General features: G+C 32.9%; 1 protein-coding gene and 1 pseudogene across 1 annotated transcript; one reads left to right on the top strand and one right to left on the bottom strand.

Moving 5' to 3' along the window:
• The first annotated feature begins 13244 nt into the window (after nucleotides 1-13244).
• LOC149534227 (UDP-glycosyltransferase 83A1-like) lies at nucleotides 13245-14759 on the top strand. The gene is made up of 2 exons (XM_089805991.1): nucleotides 13245-13731; nucleotides 13840-14759. Exons 1-2 carry the CDS (start codon nucleotides 13245-13247, stop codon nucleotides 14757-14759), a joined length of 1407 nt encoding a protein of 468 aa, XP_089662117.1.
• A 206-nt stretch (nucleotides 14760-14965) lies between these two features.
• Nucleotides 14966-20563, bottom strand: LOC149534226 (UDP-glycosyltransferase 74E1-like; annotated as a pseudogene).
• Nucleotides 20564-26167: the final 5604 nt, after the last annotated feature.

Raw genomic sequence — 26167 nt, 5'->3', positions numbered from 1 at the left:
TTTTTTATATGTACCCATAAGGTACATGGGATAGTTGGATTCTGATCTAGCCAAAACTAGGTACTACCCTATTCCTTGATGTTGGACTTTTTCTTGATGCGTATGTTACTGTTTTCCTTCTTTTTACACAAAAATTATCAGGAATCTTACAATAATTAGAGTTACTCAGGAATAAATCCATTCTTAACTTAAAACATAATTAAATTATGATCATTTAATTTTTTTCTCTACTTAGGGAAATATAAAGGATATGGATGTATACATGGAGCCCCTCATTGACAAGCTTTGAGAATTATGGGATGGCATAAATACATCTAATGTATCAAGACTCATTAATGATAGAAACTTTTTATTTCATGAAATTTTTATTTGGACAATTTATGATGCCCTATAGCTCTCTATTTGTTGTGGAAATATATTATAAAGTGCATTTTTAATTATTGTGTGTATTTTTTATTATCATGTTCATTGTTCCATTTTCTAAATATGACATCCATTCTTATTTTAGGGCTATAAACAAAGGGGAAATATGGTTGTCTATCATGTGGGCCAAAAATGTTGTATAGACACTCAAAAGATCTTTAATAAAATTGTATAGATATTTCTTACTGCAAAATCATCACTATCGAGTGCGGGAGAAAAATTCTTTCAATGGAAAGGAAGTGGAAGTTAGGAAGCTAATAAGGATGAACCTTGTTGGGTGGAAGTCCTTTTATGAGAAAAAAGAAGGGACAAGATTGCAACTAGGAATGTAAAGACTCTATTTTTATAAATTGGAATATTATGAGACCCTACGAATAGTGCACCTATTTGATACTATTCACATTGGGGAAAATGTGGCCAAATACTTGTGGAAACATATTACTAGAATAAACCTTGAAGCACAAATAAAGTTATGAAAGGATTTGCAAGTCACCAATATCATGCCAAATATGTGGTTGCACAAAGACAACTCATATGTTCATGGTGCATCGACTTTGACATCAAAGGGGAAGTTAAACATCATTAATACAATGAAAAGCATAAGATTTCATTTTGACTTTGGTGCTACATTAAAAAACCTATTCACAAGAGATGGAGAAGAGTTCTCAAGCCTAAAAGCATGTGATTAACACAATTGGATAAAGGTAATTTTGTGGAACACTGCATTTATTTGAGGCATAACTATGAATTTGCAAATATGAATGGTAACATATATTAATACATATTTTAATGTGGTTATTTGTGACTAGTTGTGTAGTATGTATTGCCTCCAGTAATACCAAGCACTTTTGACCATGATATCACATTAGCTTTTACAAATTATCCAAATATTTGAGGCATTTCACTAACTCTTACCACTTTAAATGAATAATCTCTTATGGCTTTATATGATTTTATACTTATAGATTTAAATATATCATAAACTTATGTAATATTTTTAATACATGTAGGTAGGTATCATCTAAAGAGATATATTAGGATGACATAAAGTATTGGAAGAGGAGTATTCCATTTTTAATGTGTAATATTCAACGGTGCTTCCCTCCAAGTTTTTTTAATTCTTAAGAGAACTACCTTGCACACCTAGTAGAAGAGATTGGGTTGTGTGGAGCTATTCATAGTTGAACAATGTGGCTTGTCGAGATATATATGAAAGTTTTAAAACAATTTGTGAGGCAAGAGGCTAGCCCAGAAGGGTCCATAGTTGAGGGTTACATGGCTTTCCAATAAATGGTTCATTTGAGTGAGTAGTTACCTCATTTACACCTCGAAGCACCACTGTTATGGAATTATAACCAAAATCTATCATGTGAAGGAGAAAAATTAGAGGGCCAAGGGACTTCAAAGAGGATAAAAGGTATCCAAAAATAAAAGTAGTTTTTATCTTAAATTTTATAATACATTGATTTTATTTTTATCTTAATATTCATAATATAATTCTGGCTTTATGTCAGAATACTATGCTAAATAAAAGAAATTAGAGGATGAAATGGCATTTGACAACATATATAATAAACATGGTCAAAACTCTAATCGAGGACTTCCTTTAAGCCACATTATAAAATGGCCAGATAGATGCTCATGGAATTGGCTAAAGAGCAATATTGAACATGAGGCATCAAAAGGGAGAAATTGAGTGACACCACAACAACAAAATTTTATTAAAGGATATAAGAATAAGGAGGTGATGCATATATATTAACATGTTGCAAACTTTTAATAAGTTTTCTATTTTGTATCATTGAATCTAATTTGTTATCTTTTATTTGAATTTAGGTAACATATTAAAAAGGAATGTGGAATTTTGGGCATCATTTCCACATCTAAAAAGTTGATTAAATGATACAAACTTATGATTGTGAAGTTTCAACATCTCTTGAGGTAGAATGATGTTCACATGTAAATGATAGACAAAAAGTTACCAACACACTTCAATATTATGGAGAAGTGGAGAATATTATAGAGCTTGATTTTGCCACTTTCAAGAAAGTTATTTTTTGTGTTGAATGGTACAAGATGACAAAAGTTGGATTCAATATGATTAATACATCTAGGTTTGAAGAGACTTTTGAAACTTATGTGTTTCCAAATAAATATGAATAAATATTCCTTATTCCAAATTTAGCTCAAATCGGATGGCCATTTGAGTATGACCCAAGAGCAAAAAGAGTAAAATTTGTTCAAGACATAGAGGGCCATGATTTACTTGAAGATGAATAAGTTCTCCTTGAAGAAATAGATGGCCAAGATGGAGATGATGTAATTTTTTTGGTCAATGTAGATGACCAACATGAAGATCATGATGAGTTTACTAAAGTTTCAGAAGGACACAAGGAAGCACATGGACATCAACTAGTCCATGAAGACGATGAGTTTATTGATTTTCATTTACCTATATTTGAAGATGAAAGAGAGCATGAAAATGATCACTATTAATTTATTTGTAGATTTAGGTCCTATTAATGATGGGATATCTGTTCCATCATATGGGTAATCTTCTTGTGAAGATGACAATATTTGATCACCATGTTCACTTTAGGATTGTTGTGAGGATTCATACAATATAATTATATCTTTTCATTTATCAATTATTTTGCAAGCAACTAGGTTGCTTCATTTTGTTGTGTGGTAGACACTAGAAAAAGCAAGAAGGGACAATTCATATCAGAATTTGTTTTCCATTCTTAGATCTAAGTCAATTTAGTTCTTTAATTTCCAGAATGGTAAAATATTAGCCTTAAAATCTATATCTAGAGTATTGGTTATATCTACATCTACTTGTAAGTGTCTTTGTCATTTGCTACTATTATGAAGCAATCTTATTGAATGGATGTTATTTGTAGAAATCAACCTATGGTTTAAATTTCATAAATCTGGTCTTTCTTTGTCATATATTTGACATGTGTGTAAATAAATATGATGATATCTAAGTGTGAATAGTACACATAAGATGGTGGATATTATTAAAAAATGGCATGTTTTAACATAGTTTCCTCCTTCAAAGTGTGCATCTACCCCAAAATTCATGCATCTTCCTTTTGTACTATAGTTTATCAGGTCCATTCACAAAAAAACATTAAATCATCATTTATACTCTTATGCATGCAAATTTTAGTTTGTTGCACCATATACTTTGAGTTGAGTAGCTTGTGGATCATTTCAATTTAGTGGGTCATTTATAAGAAATAGGCATCATATCATAGCTTCTATACACTTTTAGATTGTTAAGCCATAACAAAAATTAGGCCATTCAACTACTGTTGTCAATATTCAAGGGAGACTAACAACAAAGCATCTCCAAATTTGTAATAACAATGTACGTATATAATTGTTCCTATTTATTGGTAAGGAGAGTACATGAATGAAAAACATAAACCATGCCAAAAAAACATAATCCAAAATAGACATTGGGTACTACCAACCTTCTAGTTAACATTTGAACCTAAGGTATTTAAGTTTAAGAAATGGATCCTAGAGTTCTATGTCGTGGATTGCCTATAAATTATTGTATATTAAAAAATGTCTAAGATTATTTATGACAAATCAAACATTGTTCAGTGTTTGGTTAATATTTTGTAAGTTTATGTCATTATATGTTTCTTTAAGGATGTGCCTAGGGGTGCTTTAGAATCTATTGTGGGACACCCATATGTCTTAAATGGTCTAATTGAAATGCTAAGAAATGGGTAAGGGGAAAACATTACTAGGCTGGTGCGGGAGGTAAGTTTAAAATTTTTCTTTTAGAAGTCCAATTATCTTATGATTTGTATTTTATCATGTTAATTTATGTTTCTAGAATGCAAGCCATCTCCAAGGTTGTTCCAAATCATGTTGTGCTATCTAATACACAAAATATTATGCAATTGGTAAGATTTGGTCATATGTTTTTTTTGGGTTTGCTTATGTTATTTACCCTATTATACCACTTAAAAGATTTGTGTTTGTCTGATAGTCACAATAAATAGAAAGTACAAGAAAAAATAAAATGAAAAATCACACTCAAATCAATCAAATCGGTCCCAAAGTGAGACACAAATTGACAATGAAATCAATTAATTGGAATAGAGTAATACAATAACACTTCAAAATAATTGTACCTATTCATCTAAAGTAGTCCTTGAAGTCCCCAAAAAAATCCTCTCCCATGACTCAATTTTTTAATATATTTCTTTCCTATATTTAGCATTTTTAGGAGAATCTGGTAGGAGCCTTAATTTTTTTTATTGTGATTCTATAAGACTCTTCAACGAAGCTTGTTTAGGTGTTTTTGGGAGAATTCTAATTGAATCCATACTTGATGGATCATTTATTGATTGTGGTGTACTTCTAACATGGGTGTGCATGTCAATTTTAGTAGGGATACAAGGACCACCCATACTTGATGTAGAAGGCATCTTATGTGTCATTGTGCTTGATGTCACTCTTGTTAGAAATAATAATTTCTACTTAGGATTAATTTCCCATCATTAGATGTTTCTAGATTATTAGGTTTAGGTATTTTGGTTGTGTCAGATGTAGTATTTTCCAAAAGTATGTAGATGTTTTGTTGTATTAGCTAATGCTAGATTTATCTAGAATATTGTACACTTGCCTGCAAAAAGGCACTATGTATTCATTTGAGATCACGGTGAACAAAATAAAATCAATTTTTATTGTGCCACAACACATTATGTTTTGTGTTTTTCATTTTCCTATGCCTCTTCCCATACATCAAATTGGTATTAGATAAGATTAAAAAGAGGAGTTTAAAGGATTGTGCATAAGGAGGATTGTAGCAAAGAAAGGGAACTAAAAGTCATAAAAACTAGTTTGTTGTGAGATTTGTAAGTTCCTTGTTGCCCTATTTAGGGTTTGGTATATCTAGGTATTATTTTATGAGTTTTTATTAGGCATGGTTTCAAGGAGTTTTCAACCTTCAATTCCAATGTTTTCTGGAAAGAATTATGATGATTGGTCTTTAGAATAAAGCTTATATTTGATTCCTATGAGTTATCAAATATAATCTTAAATGGTTATGTTGAACCTATAGATGATTCTACTTTAAATGCTAATCAAAAGAAAAAGCTTGATGAAAATAGGCAAAAGAATAAAAAAGCTTTGCAGATTATTGGACAAGTACTCGATGACTCTATTCTTGGAAATATTAAGCCAACAGTTATAGAAAAGCAAGCTTGGGACATTCTTGAGACTGTATACCAAGGTACAAGTAAGGTAAAGATTGTTAAATTCCAAGCACTTAGAAGATAATTTGAGAATTTACAAATGAAGGATTTTGATTCTGTAGAGAAATTTTCAAATTGTGTTATGAATGTGGTTAATCAAATAAGGATGAATGGTGATGAAATTATTGATCAAAAGGTTGTAGAAAATATTCTAAAAAGTTTGCATCCTAAATTTGATAATACTGTGGTGGTAATTGAAGAATCTAAATATTTAACAACATTATCTATAGATGAGGTGTTTGTATCCTTGTATAAACATAAAGATAGGTTGAACAAACATAATGGTAATTCACTAGAGAATGCATTCAAAACACAAATGAAATTTGGTAGAGGTAGAGGAAGAGGAAATTCTAGATTTAGAGGAAGAGGAAGAGAGAGATATAATTTTCAAAAGGAAGAAGGAAAGAATCAAGATTCATGAGGAAGGAGAAATCAATACTTCAACTCAAGGGGATGCAATGATAGCCAAACACCATAGTGGTATGATAAAACAAATATTTAGTGTTATTATTGCAAGAAGTTTGGACATTTTTTAAATGAGTGTAGAAAGAAACAAGTTGATATGAGTAAGCAAATTTTTTTTTTTTTTGAGAGTAGTTCTGAGACATTGTTCATTACTTGCACTGTAGCCCAAGAGAGTTCAAATGATTTTTGGTTTCTAGATAGTGGTTGCAGCAATCATATGATAGGAAACAAAGAGATTTTTGAAAGCTTGGATAGATCAATTAAATCAAAAGTGAAGTTGGGAAATAATGAGATAGTGGAAGTAAGTAGAAAAGGTACAATCAATGCCATAATAGAGCATGGTAAGAAATCTATTTTTGATGTATACTTTGTACCTAGTTTGAAACATAATCTTATGAGTGTGGGGCAACTTAGCCAAAAAGGTTATAGAGTTATTTTTGAGAAAAACATGTGCACTATAGTTGATATGCCTCCTAGTAACTTGGTGATTGCAAGGGTAGAAATGACAAATAACAAGATGTTTCCACTACAGATAAAGAGCAATATAATTAATGAAATTGCAGCAAATTTCAAGGCAACAGGTTAAGACCAAACATGGATATTGCACTTGAGGTATGGTCATCTAAATCTCAAAGGATTATCTTTATTACAAAGAAGGGAAATGGTAAGAGGCTTAAACCCACAATTGAAGCATCATTAAGTCCATGTGAAAGTTGTATTTTGGCCAAACATCATAGAGAGAGCTTTTCAAAAGGGATTTCATATAGAGCAAGGGTGCCTTTAGAAATTGTGTATTCGGATATATATGTGGTCCAATGAAAACATCATCATTAGTGGGGAGTACTTATTTCTTATCATTTATTGATCACTTTAGTAGAAAGACATGGGTTTACTTTCTTAAATACAAATTTGAAACTTTTGACAAATTTAAAGAATTCAGGGCTTTTTTTTAGAAACAAAGTGGTTTACCTATCAAGGTATTGAGATCTGATAGAGGAGGAGAGTATAAGTCAAATTAATTTTTAGTTTATTGCAAGAATCATGGAATCAAAAATAAATTTACTACTAGTTACACACCACAACAAAATGGTGTTGCAGAGAGAAATAATAGGACAATAATGGAGATGGCAAGCAACATGTTGAAAGGTAAGAATCTTCCTAACGAGTATTGGAGTGCAGTAGTTTCTTGTGTTGTTTATATCTTAAATAGGAGTCCAACGAAGATTGTGAGGGACATGATTCTACAACAAGCATGGAGTGGTAAGATTCATAGTGTTTCTCATCTCAGGTTATTTGGTTATATTGCATGTGCACATGTTCCTAAAGAAACTACAAGTAAATTAGATGATAAGAGTGAGAAATGCATTTTTGTTGGCTATGATGAGACATATAAGTCATATAGGTTGTTTAATCCTATCACCAAAAAATTCATTGTGAGTAGGGATGTTGTATTTAAAGAAGATGAATCTTGGGATAGAAATATAGATAAAATTGCTATAGGTGCTACAACAATACCATATGATGAGAAGGATAAAAAGGATCATGAAGTTCAAGAGGATCAACCAAGCAACCAAGAAGGGACTCCACAATGAAGTCCAGAAGGAGATCACTTAGAAAATGAAGTCGAATATGGAGAATCTTTGAATTCACAAGTAAGTAGTGATTCAAATCCCATACTTACACAATTGAGATCAAGGATTACAAGCAAGAAAACTAGAAGCTTGAATGAGATTTATGATCAAGGAAGTAAAATAGATTTTTAATCAAATTTTTCTTTACTTGATCAAGATCCTATATATTTTGATGATGCATTTAAGGAAGGACATTGGATTAATGCAATGAATGATGAAATAAAATCTCGAGAGAGAAATGATACATGAGAATTAGTGGATTTGTGTATGAACAAAGATTGCATTGGTGTAAAATGGGTTTATAAGACTAAATTTAAAGCTAATGGAGGTGTAGAAAAATATAAGGAAAGGTTAGTTACTAAGGGATTTTCACAAGAATACAGGGTTGACTATAATGAGACATTTGCACCTATAGCAAGACTTGATACTATCAAATTAGTATTAGCTATTGCAAGTCAAAACAAATGGATGGTTCATCAAATGGATGCCAAATCAGCTCTTTTGAATGGATGTTTGGAAGAAGAAGTCTATGTGCAACAACCAACAAGATATGAAATAAGAGGATATGAAGACAAAGTTTATAATTTGAAGAAGGCACTCTATGGATCGAAACAAGCTCTAAGAGCTTGGCATAGTAGAATAGATTCATACATGGTACAAAATGGATTCAAGAGAAGCACCAGCAAACCTACATTATATACCAAGATCTATGAACAAGGGAAAGGTTTTGACTCAACTATATTCAAAAAATTGGTTGGTAGTTTGATGTATCTCATAACAACTAGACCAGATATTATGCATGGAGTGAGTTTAATCTCTAGATTCATGGACTCACCTAAGAAATCACAATGGAAGGAAAGAAAAACAATATTGAGATATATTGTAGGAAATATGAATCATGACACAATGTATTCTACTTCAGATTATTTTAGATTAATTGGATATACAAATAGTGATTTTTCAGGGAATATTGAAGATAGAAGGAGCACATCTGGGTATGCATTAAATCTTGGGATAGGTCTTGTAGCATGGGCATCAAAGAAGCAACTTGTAGTAACTCTTTCATCAACTAAAGCAGAGTATGTAGCCGGAATGAAAATAGCTTGTCAAGCAGTATGGATGCAAAGGATTTTAAAAGACTTAATGGAAGCTCAAAATGGACATACTACAATCTATTGTGACAACAAGTTTGCTATTGCACTTTCAAAGAACCATGTGTTTCACAAGAGGAAAAAGCACATTGACACAAGGTATCACTTCATTAGAGAGTTGGTTAGTAATAGAGAAATTAATCTACAACATTGCAGATCAGAGGAGCAACTTGCAGATATCTTCACCAAGGCTTTAGCATAGAAACAATTTGAGATTTTGAGGGAAGCATTAGGAATTGTAAATATTAATGATGTATAGAGTAGAAATTAGGGGGGAGTATTAGAAATAATAATTTCTATTTAGGATTAATTTTCCATCATTAGATGTTTCTAGATTATTAGGTTTAGGTATTTTAGTTGTGTCGGCTATAGTATTTTCCATAAGTATGTAGATATTTTGTCATGTCGGCGAATGCTAGATTTATCTAGAATATTGTACACTTTCCTATACAAAGGCACTATGTATTCATTTGAGATCACAATGAATATAATACCATCAACTTATATTGTGTTGTAGCATGTTGTGCTTTGTGTTTTTCATTTTCTAGTGCCTCTAGCCATCCATCAACTCTTGGGGTAGGTGTATCCAATCGAGATGTAGAGGGCATGACATGTCTTCTTGACATATTCTGCAAAGGAAAAACATAAATATTTTAAGTGGTATAATATAGTAAATAACATAGCCAAACCCAAACAAACATATGACCGAATCTTACCAAATGCATAATATTGGGTGTATCATGTGACACAGTCGGATCTGGAACAATTTTGGAGATGGCCTGCATTCCATAAACATAACTTAACATGACATAATACAAAACATAAGATAATTGGACTTCTAAAATATAACTTTCAAACTTACCTCATGCACCATCCTAGTAATGTTTTCCCCTTGCCCATTTCTTAGCATTTTAATTAGACCATTTAAGACTAATGAGTCTCCCATGATAGAATATAGAGCACCCATAGGCACATCCTTCAAGAAACATATAATGACTTTAAATTACAAAATATTGATCAGACACATTTCAATGTTTGATTTTTCATAAATAATCTACATTTTGCCTAATAAATAATAATCTATAGTCAATCCATGACACAGAACACTAGCATCCATTTCTTAAACTTAAATCCCTTGTGTTCAAATGCTAATTAGAAGGTTGATAGTATCCAATATCTATTTTTGATTATGTTTATATTTGGCTCGGTTTATGTTTTTAATTCATGTACCTCCCTTATCAACAAATAAGAACAATTGTATCAGTACATTGTTATTACAACTTTGGAGATACTTTTTTTGTTAGTCTCCCCAAATATTGGCAAGATTAGTTGAATGCCCTTATTTTTGTGTGTGTAAATGTATGCGTGTATAATAGGGACTATATATAATTGAAAGTACAAGCAAAGATAAAATGAAAAATGTCCTTAGGGTGTATAATAGAATGCCCTATATATATACCCATTCTCCAGCCCATCCTCCCCAATAGAATTGTATGCCCATCCTCCAATCTTAGGCTGGAGCTCTTGATCCTTAGAAAGAATAGTCGGGCTGCCCTATGGCGACATCTACCCAGGCAAAGGGGGCGAATGTCCGTCTTCCCGCCTCTCAGCTCTCTTTGGTGTCTAGTTGATAGACACCGTGCTTTAAGACCTCCGACCGACCCATAAGCCGGCTCCGTCTGTGACACTGTTTCATTGGATGTCCGTCAGATCCAATGTCTGAGTAATGTGCAGTACCTGACAACATTCCCCACTTTGTTCATAGCAAGACACACGAGCAGGTGGGTAGAAAAGAAAAGAAGGCAACGCGGGTTCAACACCTAGATGCATGGGAGCCGAGGGTCGTCCCCTATAGAATGATAGGGCATGCCCTACCCACTGCATGCATACCCCGGGCACCCCAGCTACCGATGGTGGTTCCCCGGGTTAATAGTTGCCTTCACCCCGGACAACAGATTCCTTCACCCCCAGGTGCATGTAGAGCAACCTCTAAAGCACCGCGGAGCAATCGAGCTATTTAAAATAGATTTTATTTTGCTTGACGGCGATACAGCCAGCTCCGTGTTGGTGTGAATCTCCAGCTCTCGCCAAGAATTAGAATTGGGCCTTTGGGCGGTCGAGTGCCGCAGACGTGCCCCTTTCCGCTGGCACAAATAGATTATTGTTCATGAACAACGCTATTCTAAGGCGGGCCGGCCGAGCCCTGTAGCTATAATTGCCAATCGGGTCCGGGCCCTTGTCACCCGATAGAAAGGAAGGGCGCTTACCCATTGCTTGGAGTTGCCCCTGCAGTGACAGGGAGGGCGGGGGAGGAGATCTTCAGGTTTAAAGTTCGGTTTCCATCACTATGCATGCAAAGGTGCGTCTAGTGACAAGGGCCCTACTTAAACTTCTGGTTCTTTTACTTAGCTGCTGGCAGGGGTATAGTTATCCAGATGCACCAGTCATTGATGGACTTTACCCTGTTGTCCCAGCAGCATCAGTAGTAGAAGGTGATGGGTCCAACAATATTCTCATTCCGAGGCGGAGTCTCCTACTTCTCAATCTGCTTCATATAGAATGGTAGGGTTTGCCGGTGCAGAGGCCCTACCTAAAATAGTTCTATGGGTTAGCTTGGGGATCAACATGAATAAATATATATATATCCACACACACAAGTATACCTATACACACAATATCACATACACACAACATCATAATAAGAAGAACTTGAACCTTTTCTTGGTTGATAAGGTGTTTTTGATGTATAGAAAAGGCGTAAGTTGAATTGTAGAGATGTGACTATGGGCCATTCTCCAGCCTGATGTACTAGGCTGATTTTTAATACGTCAAAAACGTCATATTATTTTTATAAAGGATTAATATTTTTTGGTTCAACAATATGACTATGAATGATTGATATGGACATATTGAACTAAACTAATAATTTTATAATAATTAATTTAAAAAAATATAAATGCATCATATATGTGTATAACAACATCTTCAAATATACCATAAAGACATAAAGAAAAGATTCAAAACTAAAGACATATGTATAGATATTGATTAAGGAAATTACTTAATCATGGGTTGTTTTCAAACTTATTTTAATAATGTTACTGAATTTTTAAAAATTATCATATATATGTACACACACACACACACACATAGTATGAAAGTGATAAATTTTAAGATTTGATAGTCAAATGATTCACTTTGTTTTTGAATAAAATCTACAATACAATTACATCTTAGAAAATGGATTACAATATAGTTGCTAAAGTAGTAATAATAATAGATCAAGAAACATAACTACTTCCTTGTCATGACAATTATGTAACAAACAAGTCATTAGAAGTTGGAAAAAACAGAATCCAACATCCAAACTTAGAATAAGCATCTTGAATGCCTCTAACTATAACCTCTAGTACACAACAAGAACAATCTTTTTATAATAATTAATATTAATTTTTTTTAAAAAACATCTTAATTATACTATAAAGACAATAGAAAAAGTCAAAACTATTTTTACTAAGATTCTAATATATATACATATTTATTACTTAAAAGTTTTAACATATTAATGTTATTTGATTTTTTAAATGACTAATATTTAATAATATGACAAAATACATATATTGATATTAATTAAGCCGAGAGGCTTTCTATAGTGGCAGCAATCTTCAATGTAAACATTTTCTATTTTGAAAAAAAATTGACGTTCATTTACATGTCAAAAATAAAATAGAAATAAACTAAATATAATTATAATTAAAATCATGAAAATTACAGAGAGGAAATGGAAGTAAAAAGGATGCAGTCTCTTCATCATTTTGTCATGTCTCTTAGACTCACAGAAATATGTGATGATGAAAATTTTGAGATTATGAGAATAGATGCCCTCGAGAAGGATATGTTTCAATTTATTATATATATATATAATATATATAAACTAGTTAATATAAATATTATAAATAATAATGTGTTTAAAAAAATAAAACATTCGAAGCTAAAACTAATACACTTTAAAAAAAAAAAAAATGTGTGAATGTAATTAATCTAGACAGCTTTTAAGTGTAGACAAATACTGAAAGTAAAGATTCCTGTTTCCAAAAATAAAATATGTAATCTATGGTGAGACCACGGATACTATGCAAGCCCCTTTCAGGGGAATAGCGTGACAAGTTTTGAGGCGAGTGCTCCATATAAGTCCTTACCAAAACGATGTTTCACCCCATTATATCTTCGCTTCTTTCCGAAGAAGATCTGTGTTGATGCTCTTGGGAGGGATACATTGCTAAGCTTATAATATGGCTCCTCACGCGCTCCTCATTCCTTCTCCCTTACAGGGTCACGTTATGCCCATGATGCAACTCGCCTGGAAGCTCCTCTCCGATGGATTCCTCGTCACTTTTCTCAACTCCGACGGCAATCATAATCGCATACTTGAAGCCAACGCTCCAAATTCCTTCGATAACATCCGAATGATATCCGTCCCCTATGAATTCGACCAGGCTGCGCTTTCTCCCAACGGCGTAGCAGGTTGTATGGAGGCATTGGAAAAGGGCATGGGCTCTTCTGTTATCGATAAACTCATTCAGGAAATAAATGACAGGGAAGAAGAAGAGAAGAAGCTCACCTGCATAATTGCAGACGTTTTGATGTGCTTTGGCTTGCAGCAGGTAGCCACGCGCCACAAACTTTCCCTCGCCGGTTTCCATACTTCTCTCATTTCAATCTACGCCATTCGCTACTTTTCTCGCCATATGGTCTCGCTGGGCATCCTCCCATCCAATGGTAACATACGGTCATAATCTCTTAATCTATATGCGTTTTTATTCAATGATTCAAATGCCATTATTTAAGCATTTCTTTTTTCCCATCTCTGTGGGTTTGGTGTTGAAGGAATTCCAGACGAAGACAAGGCAATAAAGCTTCTACCGTGCATTCCACCACTGCGATCTACAGAACTTCCGTGGTCGTGGGGAGGCGAATACATGTTTTTGCGAGGGATTCGCATGATAGAGGAAACCAAGGAGATCAAATGGATCCTTTTCAATTCCGTCCGAGAACTTGAAGCGCCGGTAGTCCAAACGCTCTCCAAAGAAATTGATGTGTATTCAGTAGGCCCTCTCATCCCCTTTGACTTTCTCCACAGCGGGACGAGCACGAACGTCCTCCCAAGTTTCTGGAAAAACGACACAGAATGCTTAAAGTGGTTAGATAAACAGCGTGCCAACTCTGTGATCTATATATCTTTTGGAAGTTTAGCACTTCTTAATGAAAAACAGTTGGAAGAACTTGCTCTGGGAGTGGAGGCCACCGGGAGACCATTTCTGTGGGTTTTGCGGTCGAATCTTATAAAAGGAAGTGAAGCCATTCTACCTGCAGAATTCAGGGAGCGAGTGGGAGAGAGGGGTTGCATAGTTTCATGGGCGCCACAGATAGAGGTGTTATCTCATCCTTCGATTGCTTGTTTTGTGACTCACTGTGGATGGAACTCTGTGCAGGAAAGCATCACCATGGGCGTGCCCATGCTTTGCTGGCCTTATTTTGCAGACCAGTTTCTTAACCGAACGTATGTTGTGGATGTGTGGAAATTAGGTCTTCCATTGAATGCGAATAGCCAAGGAATCATAGAGAAAGGGGAATTTCTAAAACGTGTAGAGATTTTGATGGAATCGGAACAAGGTCTGGAGATTAAAGAGGAAGCGACAAAAATGAAAGGAATCGCAAGGGATTCAATAAAGGACGGGGGCTCCTCATCAAATGGCTATAACTCATTTGTCACGGCCATGAAGCAACAATCCAGTGGAACCAAGTGAAATGACAGGATTCATTGTATTAGTCGTGTTTGTTTGTATTCTTCTTCACAAGGAATAATGTAGCTGTGGTATTAAAATATGGCTATATGCCAGTCTTCATCTGAAAGGCCGTATAATAAATTTGTTGGAACTATAGTTAAAGACTAGTGTATTTGTTTATTTTCTTATGAACAAACCATCACCATTTTATTATTATTTATACATCTTCACCTTCTATCAAAACCGATCATCTGAATGAGAGATTGAAAACCTCCAGTTGTTGCTGTGTCATTTCTGTTAGAATATGTAAAATCTCTATTCGAAGAGACAGGAACGTCCATATCTCTGCACCATCAAACTGTCATGTTAGTGCTATAAAAAAATCGTAGCAAAGGTATCTTTACTGGATGCGGTTATCCTCTCTACAATTTGTACCATTGACTAAATTTTAAAAAAATGAAACTACAATGATTTTTTTTGAAATTTTCAACATTTGATCTTCATGATCTGTATATTTTGTGATCGAAAACAACAAATTTTTTTTATTAACTTTCATTATGTTTTCGTAAATCTGAAAAAGAATCACGTTTGACTTTTTTTCGTCTTTGGTGCATTTTGTCTAGAGATTAGCCAATGTCACCTTTATTGGAACATGCTGAAGTACAAGAGAATGAGCTATGAAAGTGAGTCATTGATTCATTCTTTTTATAGGAGATGACATAAAGTCTATAGGTTTGCTCATAACAAGATGCCGACCAAGTTATTCAGACTTGAGCTATGAAAATGAGTCATTGATTCATTCTTTTTATAGGAGATGACATAAAGTCTATAGGTTTGCTCATAACAAGATGTCAGCTGGGATATTAAGACTTTTTGATAGTCTTATGCTGTGAAATGATTGAATTAAGAATTTGGACTATAGTATCTGATTTAGAACCTATGGTATTTTAATTAGTTAAAAATAGTAGAAAGTGACTAAATATTTCTTCAAGTCAAAAAATGATCTACTGAATTTGAAAATAGAGTATATTCAAAGTTTGATGGATCTCAAGGGTCACCACTATCCCTCAAAAATGAAAATGAAAATTTCACAAGTTATTTAATTACAAAATAAACTCTAAAAACTACTAAAACTATCAAAGTCATAACTTTCTCCATACCTCAAAATCACCAACCTTTCGATTTTGTAGAAAGATAGATTTGATATTCTCCTATTTCTACTTGTACCAACATCCTCTACATCTTTCTGAACTATGTTTAAATCATGAAAAATGAAACCAAAAAATCTAACTTGCAGGGGAGGAGAATATTTATCACATCATAACTTTTGTTTTCACACCTTGACTCTTATATGTGTTTCTATGGAAAATATATCTTCAAGTTTATTCTCCTCACTTATCATCTATAATCTTTAGTTTCAATTTTAGAAATCAAATTGTACATATTTAGTTAGTTTACAAAATATATGGTTGATTGAAAATCACATAAAGGGAATCAATGATGAACTTTTTGTTTTCTTCTTTATGCCAAAGTCAATGCAATTATTTTTATTGATTTTTTTATTTAAGAATTTGTTTTATACCATGGAGAACGTGTCTATAATTTTTTATCTATCTCTTCTTTCATGACTCACATAGTTCTCTATTAAACTAGCTTTTGTGTGTGTGTGTGTGTGTGTGTGTTAGATTTTAATAAGACAATGGAAGAAATTAGAGATTTTAAAGTTCATAATTAAAAATGTAGTTGCTGCAACAAATAGACACATATAATAGCAAAAAAGAGCACATTCAAATATAAACGTAATAATGAATTATGTGACAAAATTAAGAAGGTAAAATGACTATGATTACTAATACAAAGATTATACTTATTTATAGTTACAAGTCCTATATAAAATATAATAATTTTTAGAAAAATGAAGAAGTATCATTGGTAAAAGACCTAGTAAAAAATTATTCATATTGGTTGTTCAAGATAAGAGATAACACATGCAAGGTATTGAAAGCCTTAACAACATCACCATCTAGAATATCTAGTAGGAGCTCCTAAAAAATCTAATTTTGGTCACTGAGAAAGCCATAAAGAACATGTTTGTCACTCAATCATTCCTTAGCATTAAGGACCCTTTAGTTTGAATGTAAGAGAGAAGGAATTTTTCCACAAAAATAATAACTATTGTTAGCTTCATCCCTTAAATAGCTATCAAAAATAATTCAAGATAGTTCAATATGTTTCAAAATGATCTTACTTGATGAAAAGGTTTTTAGAGAAGATTCTCAGAATAGTAATGGTATCTTAGTATTCCCAAACCACCCTTTTTACCTTATTCAATCTTAAGATTGAATGCTTTAATTTTATTTTAACATCTTGGATTGGAGGATGTTAGTTATCAAGATACATGATTTAATGAGTCACATTGCATGTCATTTTTATGTTTTTGTATAGTAGGAAGCCTCCTCTAAACATAAGGCATGTGAATTTATGTATTGTTCCATCATATTTTTGCCCATCCCTTTGCATATTGTGATAAGATTATGAGAATATGCAATAGATATCCATGTGGAATACACTGGATAGAAACCTACATTTGGTCAAGGTTGAGCATAATAGTGAGCTCAAGGCTTGTTTACAATTTTTGATCATCACAACTACAACTAGGTCCAAACATTCAAATCCTTTGATAATTTTGAGCAATGTGATCCACTAAGAAACTATCATGTCCCTAACTTAGTCCTTCACTTTTGAAAATTGAAACCTAATCCTAACTTAGATATTGCAATGCAAAGAGAAACATTAAAAAGACATGAACTATTAGAGTGAGGATACACATTGACATCTCACAAATTAACAATAGATCTCTGTCAAAGATAGAAGCCACAAGGAAAAGAAAGCATGTGATTCAATCATATCACCTAGAAGGTAAATGAGGCCATTTCTCCTAGTTTCAAAAGCAAACATGCAATGCAATGCACCATCTCAAGTTTATAGCTCATTGATAGCCAACATATCACAATAAATAAATAGTTCTCGACACACAAAATATATGATAATTGGATGCCAATTAAATGGTGCTTAATGGGATGAATTACTAATTTATTAATATATAGAAACAAGTTTAGATAGGAAATTAATAACAAGAGGGATTGGTTTTTGAATAGTATGCAAGGTTCAATTTATCACTTAAGTAATGAGTGATGGGTGGTAGCAAATCACTGATAAATTAGAACATAGAAGAAAATAAGGATCTGATTGTTTTAAGTTTTAAAATTTTTGATCGTGTGGTAGGGAAATAGAGCTTGTTGATTGGTAAAATAAATTTTAAATTGTGGAAGTTCATTTCATTAATATTAAGTGTTAATAATTTAAAAAGTAAGTCATACATTCTCTCCTATAAAGTCACAAGATTCTATCAAGTATATTATTCTAGATAACAAGCACATAGATCACGTTTCTCCTTAAGATTGAGGTGAACACAAAATATGCTATAACACTAAATAGAAAAGAAATAAGTAAGCTAATATGTCATGATTTGAAAAAAAAAGATTTCATAATTTCTATTGTTAAAAATAAATAAAAAATTTTAGGAGTTGATCTCCCTTAGATCATAGCTACATTTATGAGCCAACTGAAACCATTTAACTTTCTTCTGTGTGTCCACCAAATCATGTAAATTGTTTGTATTCTTTTGTGTAGTGGAAGATAACCTCGCTATAATCCTCCTCATTGTAGGACAGCCATGAAATGAAACACTTGATCCATCCAATGATGCATCAAACATGCCTTCAACAACAAATTTAAAATACTTTGGAATCATGTAAACATTGAGAAATCCAAGCTTTGCAAAGGAAGATTATTTTCTCCATACAAAGGTGCATAATTGTCACAACAACTAACCTATTTGTGGAATGAACTAGAACAAAGTAGAAAATCTCAAATTCACTTGATGATGACAAGTATACAATACATTGTTGAACATACAAAGGGAAGCTTCTCTTCTAGTATGTTAAAATTAATAAAATCAGTCAAAGGGGCCCTGGCCCTTGGTTTACTAGTAAAGTTGAAAGGCTCACAAAGAGCCTACCATGGATCAAGTCTTGTCAATGTCATCAAATTTTATTGCTAGTCCCAAATGAAACACTCATTGTATTCAATGACAATGGCTATATCTTCATCTCACAAGAAACTAAATTATAATGATATAATGAAAATTTATTTAAAATATGCTTGGCATCAACTATAATGAAAGCACATAAATAGCAATAACCTCTTTCGTTATCTATATGTAAGGTTCCCAAATGAAAATCGAGTTAATAATAAACACCCATCTTTACCAAAATATCTGTAAAACAACGTTGCTGATGACCTAACCTATGGGAAAGTCCTGGAAAGGATAAAGGATAACTTGCAGAACATACAAGCAAAATGAAAGAAAATGATTGCTTTAAAAGGAAAGTCATTCACTTCATGGCTGCGACGAATAGATTAAAAATTTTCCATTAAGAGCCCCCATGCATGACTGCATCCCTAGCAATTATCTTCAATTTTCTCGCTTCCTCATTTCAGGTCCTTCTTCCGATTCCAGTAAAACACCTACGCCTTTTACAAACTCTCCCTTTTCTATGATTCCTTGGCTATTTACATTCAATGGAAGACCTAACTTCCACACATCCACAACATACGTTCGATTAAGAAACTGGTTTGAAAGAGAAGGCCAACAAATTATGGGCATTTCATGGTGATGCTCTCCTACACAGAATTCCATCCACAGTGAGTCACAAAACATGCTACGGAAGGATGGGATAACACCTCTAGCAATGGTGCCATTAAACTATGTAACCCCTTTCTCCCACTTGCTCCATGAAACCAGCTGGAAAAATAGCATCCCTTTCTTTAATTAGATCAGAGCACACAACCCACAGAAGAGGTCTCTGCATTGTTTCCACTCCCAGAGCAAGCTCTTCCAACTATTTTTCACTTAGAAGCGCTAAACTACCAAAAGATATGTAGATCACACAACGGGCATGTTGTTTATCCCACCACTGCAAGCATTCTGTCTCATTTTTCCAGAAGCTTGGGAGCACCTTAGTACTTGTCTGGAAATGGAGAAATTCAGGAGGAATGAGATGGCCGATCGGATACACTCCCACTTCTTTGGATATTTTTTGGACAATTGGAGCTTTAATCTCTAAGAAAGAATTGAAGAGCATCCATTTGATGTGCTTAATTTCCTCTACCATGTGGATCCCCTTTCGAAACATGTATTCGCCTCCCCAGGACCACGAAAGTTCTGTAGATCGCAGCTTTTATCTTCCTTGGGGATTCCTTTAAAAGAAAAACACCAGTAGAAATATTATAACATGAATTGAAATTGAAACTTTTGAAAAAATCACTCAGATTAAGAAATAGAAAAGTAATAAAATGGAATAATAGAGTACCATCAGAAGGAAGGATGCCTAGCAAGACAAGATTAGCATTGAAGTAGCGCATGGAAAAGAGGGCAACTCGTCCACTATCAAAAAAAAGGCGAGGGGAACTTTGTGGAGAGTTTCTATTTGGTGTAAACCAAAGCACATCCACATGTCTGTAATTATACGCGTGACCTTCTTTTCTTCTTCACTGCCATTTATTTCTTGAATGACTTCATCGATTATAGAAGGCCCCATGCCCTTTTCCAATGCCACTTGCAATGCCTTCCTCAGTATCCATAGCTGAGAATTTAAATGGAATGGATATCATGTAGAGACGAGCTTCGAGGAAAGTTTCATCATGGGGTTAATGTCGTGACCCTGCAAAGGAAAAGGAATCAGAAGCATGTGAGCAACCATGGATGAGATTAAGCAATAATACAAATCTAATATTCTTCTTTATAAAGAAGCCAATGGGTTTCAAAGTGTGAATGATGTTAAAATATTCTTAAAAGACGTTTACATATAGTAGATAATTTTTAAATTTGATAGTAAAGATGGCTATGGGTTGAGTACTAATAGTTATAATATAATAGGTTACTTTCAAATCGATGATCATTTTGTGGTAAAAGAAATCTTTAATATAGTAAAATGAATATCTAATAGTGAAAAATGATCTGGATGATCTGAAATAGAAATCTAATATGAATATGTAAGAAAATGGTCCCATGAGATTAAAATATTTCCTTTAAACCGAGCAACATTTCTTTTTAGTTTTCTTTGTGGTTGGTGTCTTTATGATATAATAGAAATTGATGATATATATACACATACATCACTAATTAATACTACTAAAATTTGCATTAAAATAAAGTGTAATAATTATAGAGGTTGTAATCTCTATAGAATGATATCCAAAAATGTAAGCTTATTCATATTGGTTTTAGGGGTCTCTGAACCACACTTTTCTTGTTGTGTTATTGTACAAACAACACAAGATAGGTGACCTACAAGAAGCCCAAAGATGGCATAAAAATTATCTACATGTTGTGTTATGACTATAGAGTTGTTCATCATGGGGTGGTGTTGGAAAAGGATGACAATAGATGACTTCAGCACTCTCGCAGGTGGTAGGCATAAATAGAGCTGATTGGTAGCAATAATGGTGGTGCGTCTTTTCTTTCACATATACCTCATTCTAATACAACTAGCACTTGTACCTTGCAGGCCCAAGAATTATGTCAATTTTTAATCCATTATATTGATCACTCACTACAATTTACATAACTAATGATTGTTAGATATTTTAAGTATGATATTCCTATACCCACCATTCATATAATTTTCATGCACAATGGTATGGTAGGGGTACTTATGTTTTGGTTAGGAAGTTTTTTTAGAACTTTCTTCTATCCTTGTTGAATTCATGTCTCCAAAGAATTTAAGTTTGTTCATTTTATTGTTAGATGTTGGTCCCATCTATGGTAGTATGCAAGTTTGTTCAAATTACTAGTGGATGTTGGTCCTACCTATGATAGTATTTTTCATTTGCTAAATTTTAGAGTGGCACTATTGTTTGCATTTTTCTTCTTGATCATCTTATACATCATTGTTTTTCATTTCCTTTGGAGTGAGATATTTGATGTGTCAAACAATGTATTCAATTGTATTACTTCATTTCCAATTTCTTTTAGTGGCATCCTTTATGAGGTCCACATTATGTTTAATGTGGCAAAAATGTTTGTATACAAGTAATTATGTCCAACAAAATATTTTGAATCATTTTGAGTCCTCTAGAATGTTGTAAAATATGGGTGTACACAGATGATGACTTTTATTGGTCTTTTTCTTCTACTTGTTTTGTTTATATTTGATGGTGTAGGCAAATAACCTTGCAAATTCTAGTAGTGTCAATGTCTCTATCTCAAGTGGTTGTTTAATGTATTTTTGTATGTAGTTTTCATCTATTCTTTTTGGTATATAAGTTATCCTTATTATTCATTGTAGTACCTGTCTAGTTACATCCATAAGAGTTGAAAGAGTGATTATACTCTACAAGGGGAAATTTTTGTAGCATATAGCACATTCTTGTGTTGCTATGTCATAGTTTGCAATTATCTCGTCCTATTTTTTCCTTCTAATGCTTCTCCTCCTCTTCACCTTTGCTTTTCTCATTTTTTAACTTCTTATTTAATGACATTGATTTCTTATACTCTTGCTCTATTTTATTCTTCTTCAATCATTCTCCTCCCTCTCCTCCTCCTCTAGCTTGTTCTCTCTTCTTCTTATGCTTCTTCTTTGTTATCTTCTTTTTCCACTTTTCCCCTCATTCTCCTTAGTTTCCTCATATTTCTCCTTATGCTTCTTCTCCTTCATCTTCTTTTACCACTTTTTTTTAATCCTTCTTCACTATCCCCTCCTCCTCCCAATACTGCTTCTACTCCTCCCTATTCTCCTCCTCCTTCTTATCTCCAAATCTTTCTCCTCTTCCACTTTTTTAATTTCATAATTTTTATTTGTCATTAACTCTTCTCTTTCTTCTTTTTGTTATTCTTTCACCCTTATACTCTTCCTCTTCCTCCTATTACTATAGATTTTTCCTCTTCTCCTTATGAACTCTTCTTCTTCATCATCTTCTTTTGCCACTTTTCTTCCCCTTCTCCTTGGTTTCCTCCTCATATTTCTCCTTATTATTCATTTTCTTCATCTTCTTCTACCACTTTTCTTTTCCCATCTTCTTGCTGTCCTCCTCTCCTTCTACTGCTTCTTCTTCCTCTTCTATCTCTCCCTCCTCTTCCTTCCTATCTCCACATCCTCCTCATCTTTCTTTTTCTTCTTCTCCTTCTCCTCCTTATTCTACTCCCTATCCTTCTTTCTTCTCCCCCACCCCTCTCCCTCCTTCGTCCTTCCTCTCCTCTTCATGTTCTTTCTCTTCTCATTCTTCTTCCTCCTTCCTCCTTTCTTCTCCAACATTAAAAATTGATCATATCATCTCTTTGGAAAATTTATTAACTTATTAACTTATTAGATTTTTAAAAATATATTATTATATTTTTTCCTTCTTCTCTTTCTCCTCCTCCTCCTTCCACTATTGCTTCTACTCCTCACTCTTCTCCTCCTCCTTTCTATCTCCACATCCTTCTCCTCCTCCTCTTTTTTCATTTTATACTTTCTTTTTTTTGTCATTAACTCTTCTATTTCTTCTTTCTATTCTTCTTCCACCCTTCTACTCCTCCTTCATCTTTTTCCTCTTCTCCTTATGCTTCTTCTTCATCATCAACTTCTTTTTCCACTTTTCTTCCCCTTCTCCTTGGTTTCCTCCTCATCTTTCTCCTTATTATTCTTTTCCTTCATCTTCTTCTACCACTTTGTTTTTCCCATCTTCTTGGTCTCCTCCTCCTCCTTCCACTACTTCTTCCTCCTCTTCTACCCATCCCTCCTCCTTCCTATCTCCACTTCCTCCTCATATTTCTTCTTCTTCTTCTTCTTCTTTTCCTTCTCCTCCTTATTCTTCTCCCTATCCTTATTCCTTCTTCCCCACCCCCTCTCCGTCCTTCCCATTTCCTCTCCTCCTCATGTTCTTTCTCTTCTTGTTCTTCTTCCTCCCTCCTCCTTTCGTCTCCAACATTAAAAATTGATCATATCATCTCCTTGGAAAGATTATATTAACTCATTAACTTATTAGATTTTTAAAAATATATTATTAGATTTTTTCCCTTCTTCTCTATCTCCTCCTCCTCCTTCCACTATTGCTTCTACTTCTCCCTCTTCTCCTCCTCTTTTGTCATTTTATAATTTTTTCTTTTTCATCATTAACTCTTCTCTGGCTTCTTTTTTTTTCTTTTTTCACCCCTCTACTCCTCCTCCTCTTGTAGCTTTTTCCTCTTCTCCTTATGCTTCTTTTTCTCATCATCATCTTTTTTTGCTAATTTTCTTCCCCTTCTTGGTTTCCTCCTTGTCTTTCTCCTTACTATTCTTTTCCTTTGTCTTCTTCTACCACTTTGTTTTTCCCATCTTCTTGGTCTCCTCTTCCTCCTCCTTTCACTACTTCTTCTTCCTCTTCTACCCCTCCCTCCTCCTCCTTCCTATCTGTACATCCTTTTTCTCATATGTCTTCTTCTTCTTCTCCTTCTCCTCCTTATTCTATTTCCTATCCTTCCTCCTTCTCCCCCACCCACTCTCCCTCCTCCCTCCTTCCTCTTCTCCTCATGTTCTTCCTTTTCTTGTTCTTCTTCCTCCCTCCTCCTTTCATCTCCAACATTAAAAATTGATCATATCATCTCCTTGGAAAATTTATTAACTTATTAGATTATTACAAATATTTTAAGATATGAATTAATAAATTTATATAAACCATATATGTAATATTTTTGGAAAGGTTATCATTTGCAAATAGTTTAGAGATCTAATTATTTTAAAAAAGAATATCATTGTTTGAGATATTAGTTGTAATAACATTTTTAGTTTCTTCTTGTTATAATTCTTATAATTTCATATTATATTATTTTATTTAGAACTATTTTAATATTGTTAGAATTTTAAATAGTATATTTTTTAAAAGAATATATTTGTTTGAGATATTATTTGTAATATTTTTTTTAGTTTCTAATATTTAATTTAGAATTATTAATATTTTTAGACGTTAAAATATAATATGCATTTTATTTCAACCATATGATTGTTTGAGATATATTATTTGCAATAATTATTTTAGTTTCTATCTCATTATAACTCAACTCCTATAGTTTCATGGTTTAGAATTATTAATAATCTTAACTTGAAAATATTATATTAATTATTTTTATTTCAACCATTAATATATGATAAATATTTGTTGAAAATTATACACTCCTTCAAAATTTTAAGAGATCTTATTCAATGTTTATTATTTTATTCATTCTTAAATATTTGTCCATTGCAAGTCATGTCATTGAAACACTTAGAATTATTTACTAATTGTTATGTACTAAACATGTATGCATGATAACATAGAAAAAAAGTTTAATATCTACAAAGCTAAACAAAGTTAAATATCTACAAAACTAATTTTAATCATTAGTAATTGATCTAAAACAAATTAAAAAAATACTTGCACAAAATTTAAAGTTCAAATATATAATTGTAATAAATTTGAACAAAATAAAATATTTAAAACTACAATAAACTAAAGTAATTTTTAAATTTATATAAAACATATAAATTAAAAACAATTTACCTTCATTGAAATTTAATAAATGGAAAAAAAGGACAAAGGATAGCTAGGCTCAAAGGCTTGCTACAACAAGAAACACCTAAAACTACTTTGACAGCTTAATTCAATCTATTAAACCTTTTGTCATCACATGCATAACATTAAAGTTGTGAAACATGGCTTTATACATTCCTATTGCATTTGATTGAAGATTTCAAAACATTCTTTGAGCATAGGTTCTATATTGCACTACAATAGAAGTTTGGTGCTTTCTACAACCAAATCAATTATCAAATCTAATAATAATTTTGCTAAATAGGTGGATTCAATTATCAAATCCAATTAAATTTTTTTTTCTAATTAGATAGATTTTCCTATTTTGGTTATGAATTGATAATTATAAAACCTTAGATCCAATCAATAAAAAGAAGGAATCTTGAAAATAAGGAATACTAGTGTACTTCAACAAACCACTCTATAAATCACAAAAATGAGTTGCCATTGAAATACTCGTGACTCTACGAATTGAACAAGGTCCTAAAACTAATGTTGATCAAATGCCTATTTCAAATTGCAACACCATATGCCATGCATATCTAATTCAATCATAGAAGACTATTTAACCAAAGACTATTTGACCAAGTTTTCAAGAGATTTAACATAGTGTGGAGATGGGTAGTTTTTATGCAACATTAGATTTATTACATTGAATTAGGTTAGTTTCTAAGATTAGATTAAATAAATAAATTAGTTTAATATTTAGTTGTTGGGAAGTTATTCCTGTAAGTAGTTCTTGTAAGGAACCATGAGGCTATATAAAGTCTGTGTGTATC

This window comes from Cupressus sempervirens, chromosome 10 (genome assembly GCF_028749045.1).
Source record: "Cupressus sempervirens isolate cs-2001-9-10 chromosome 10, ASM2874904v1, whole genome shotgun sequence".
NCBI classification, from domain to species: domain Eukaryota; kingdom Viridiplantae; phylum Streptophyta; class Pinopsida; order Cupressales; family Cupressaceae; genus Cupressus; species Cupressus sempervirens.
Note: the sequence above shows the minus strand (reverse complement) of the source record. Positions and strands in the feature narration are given on the sequence as shown.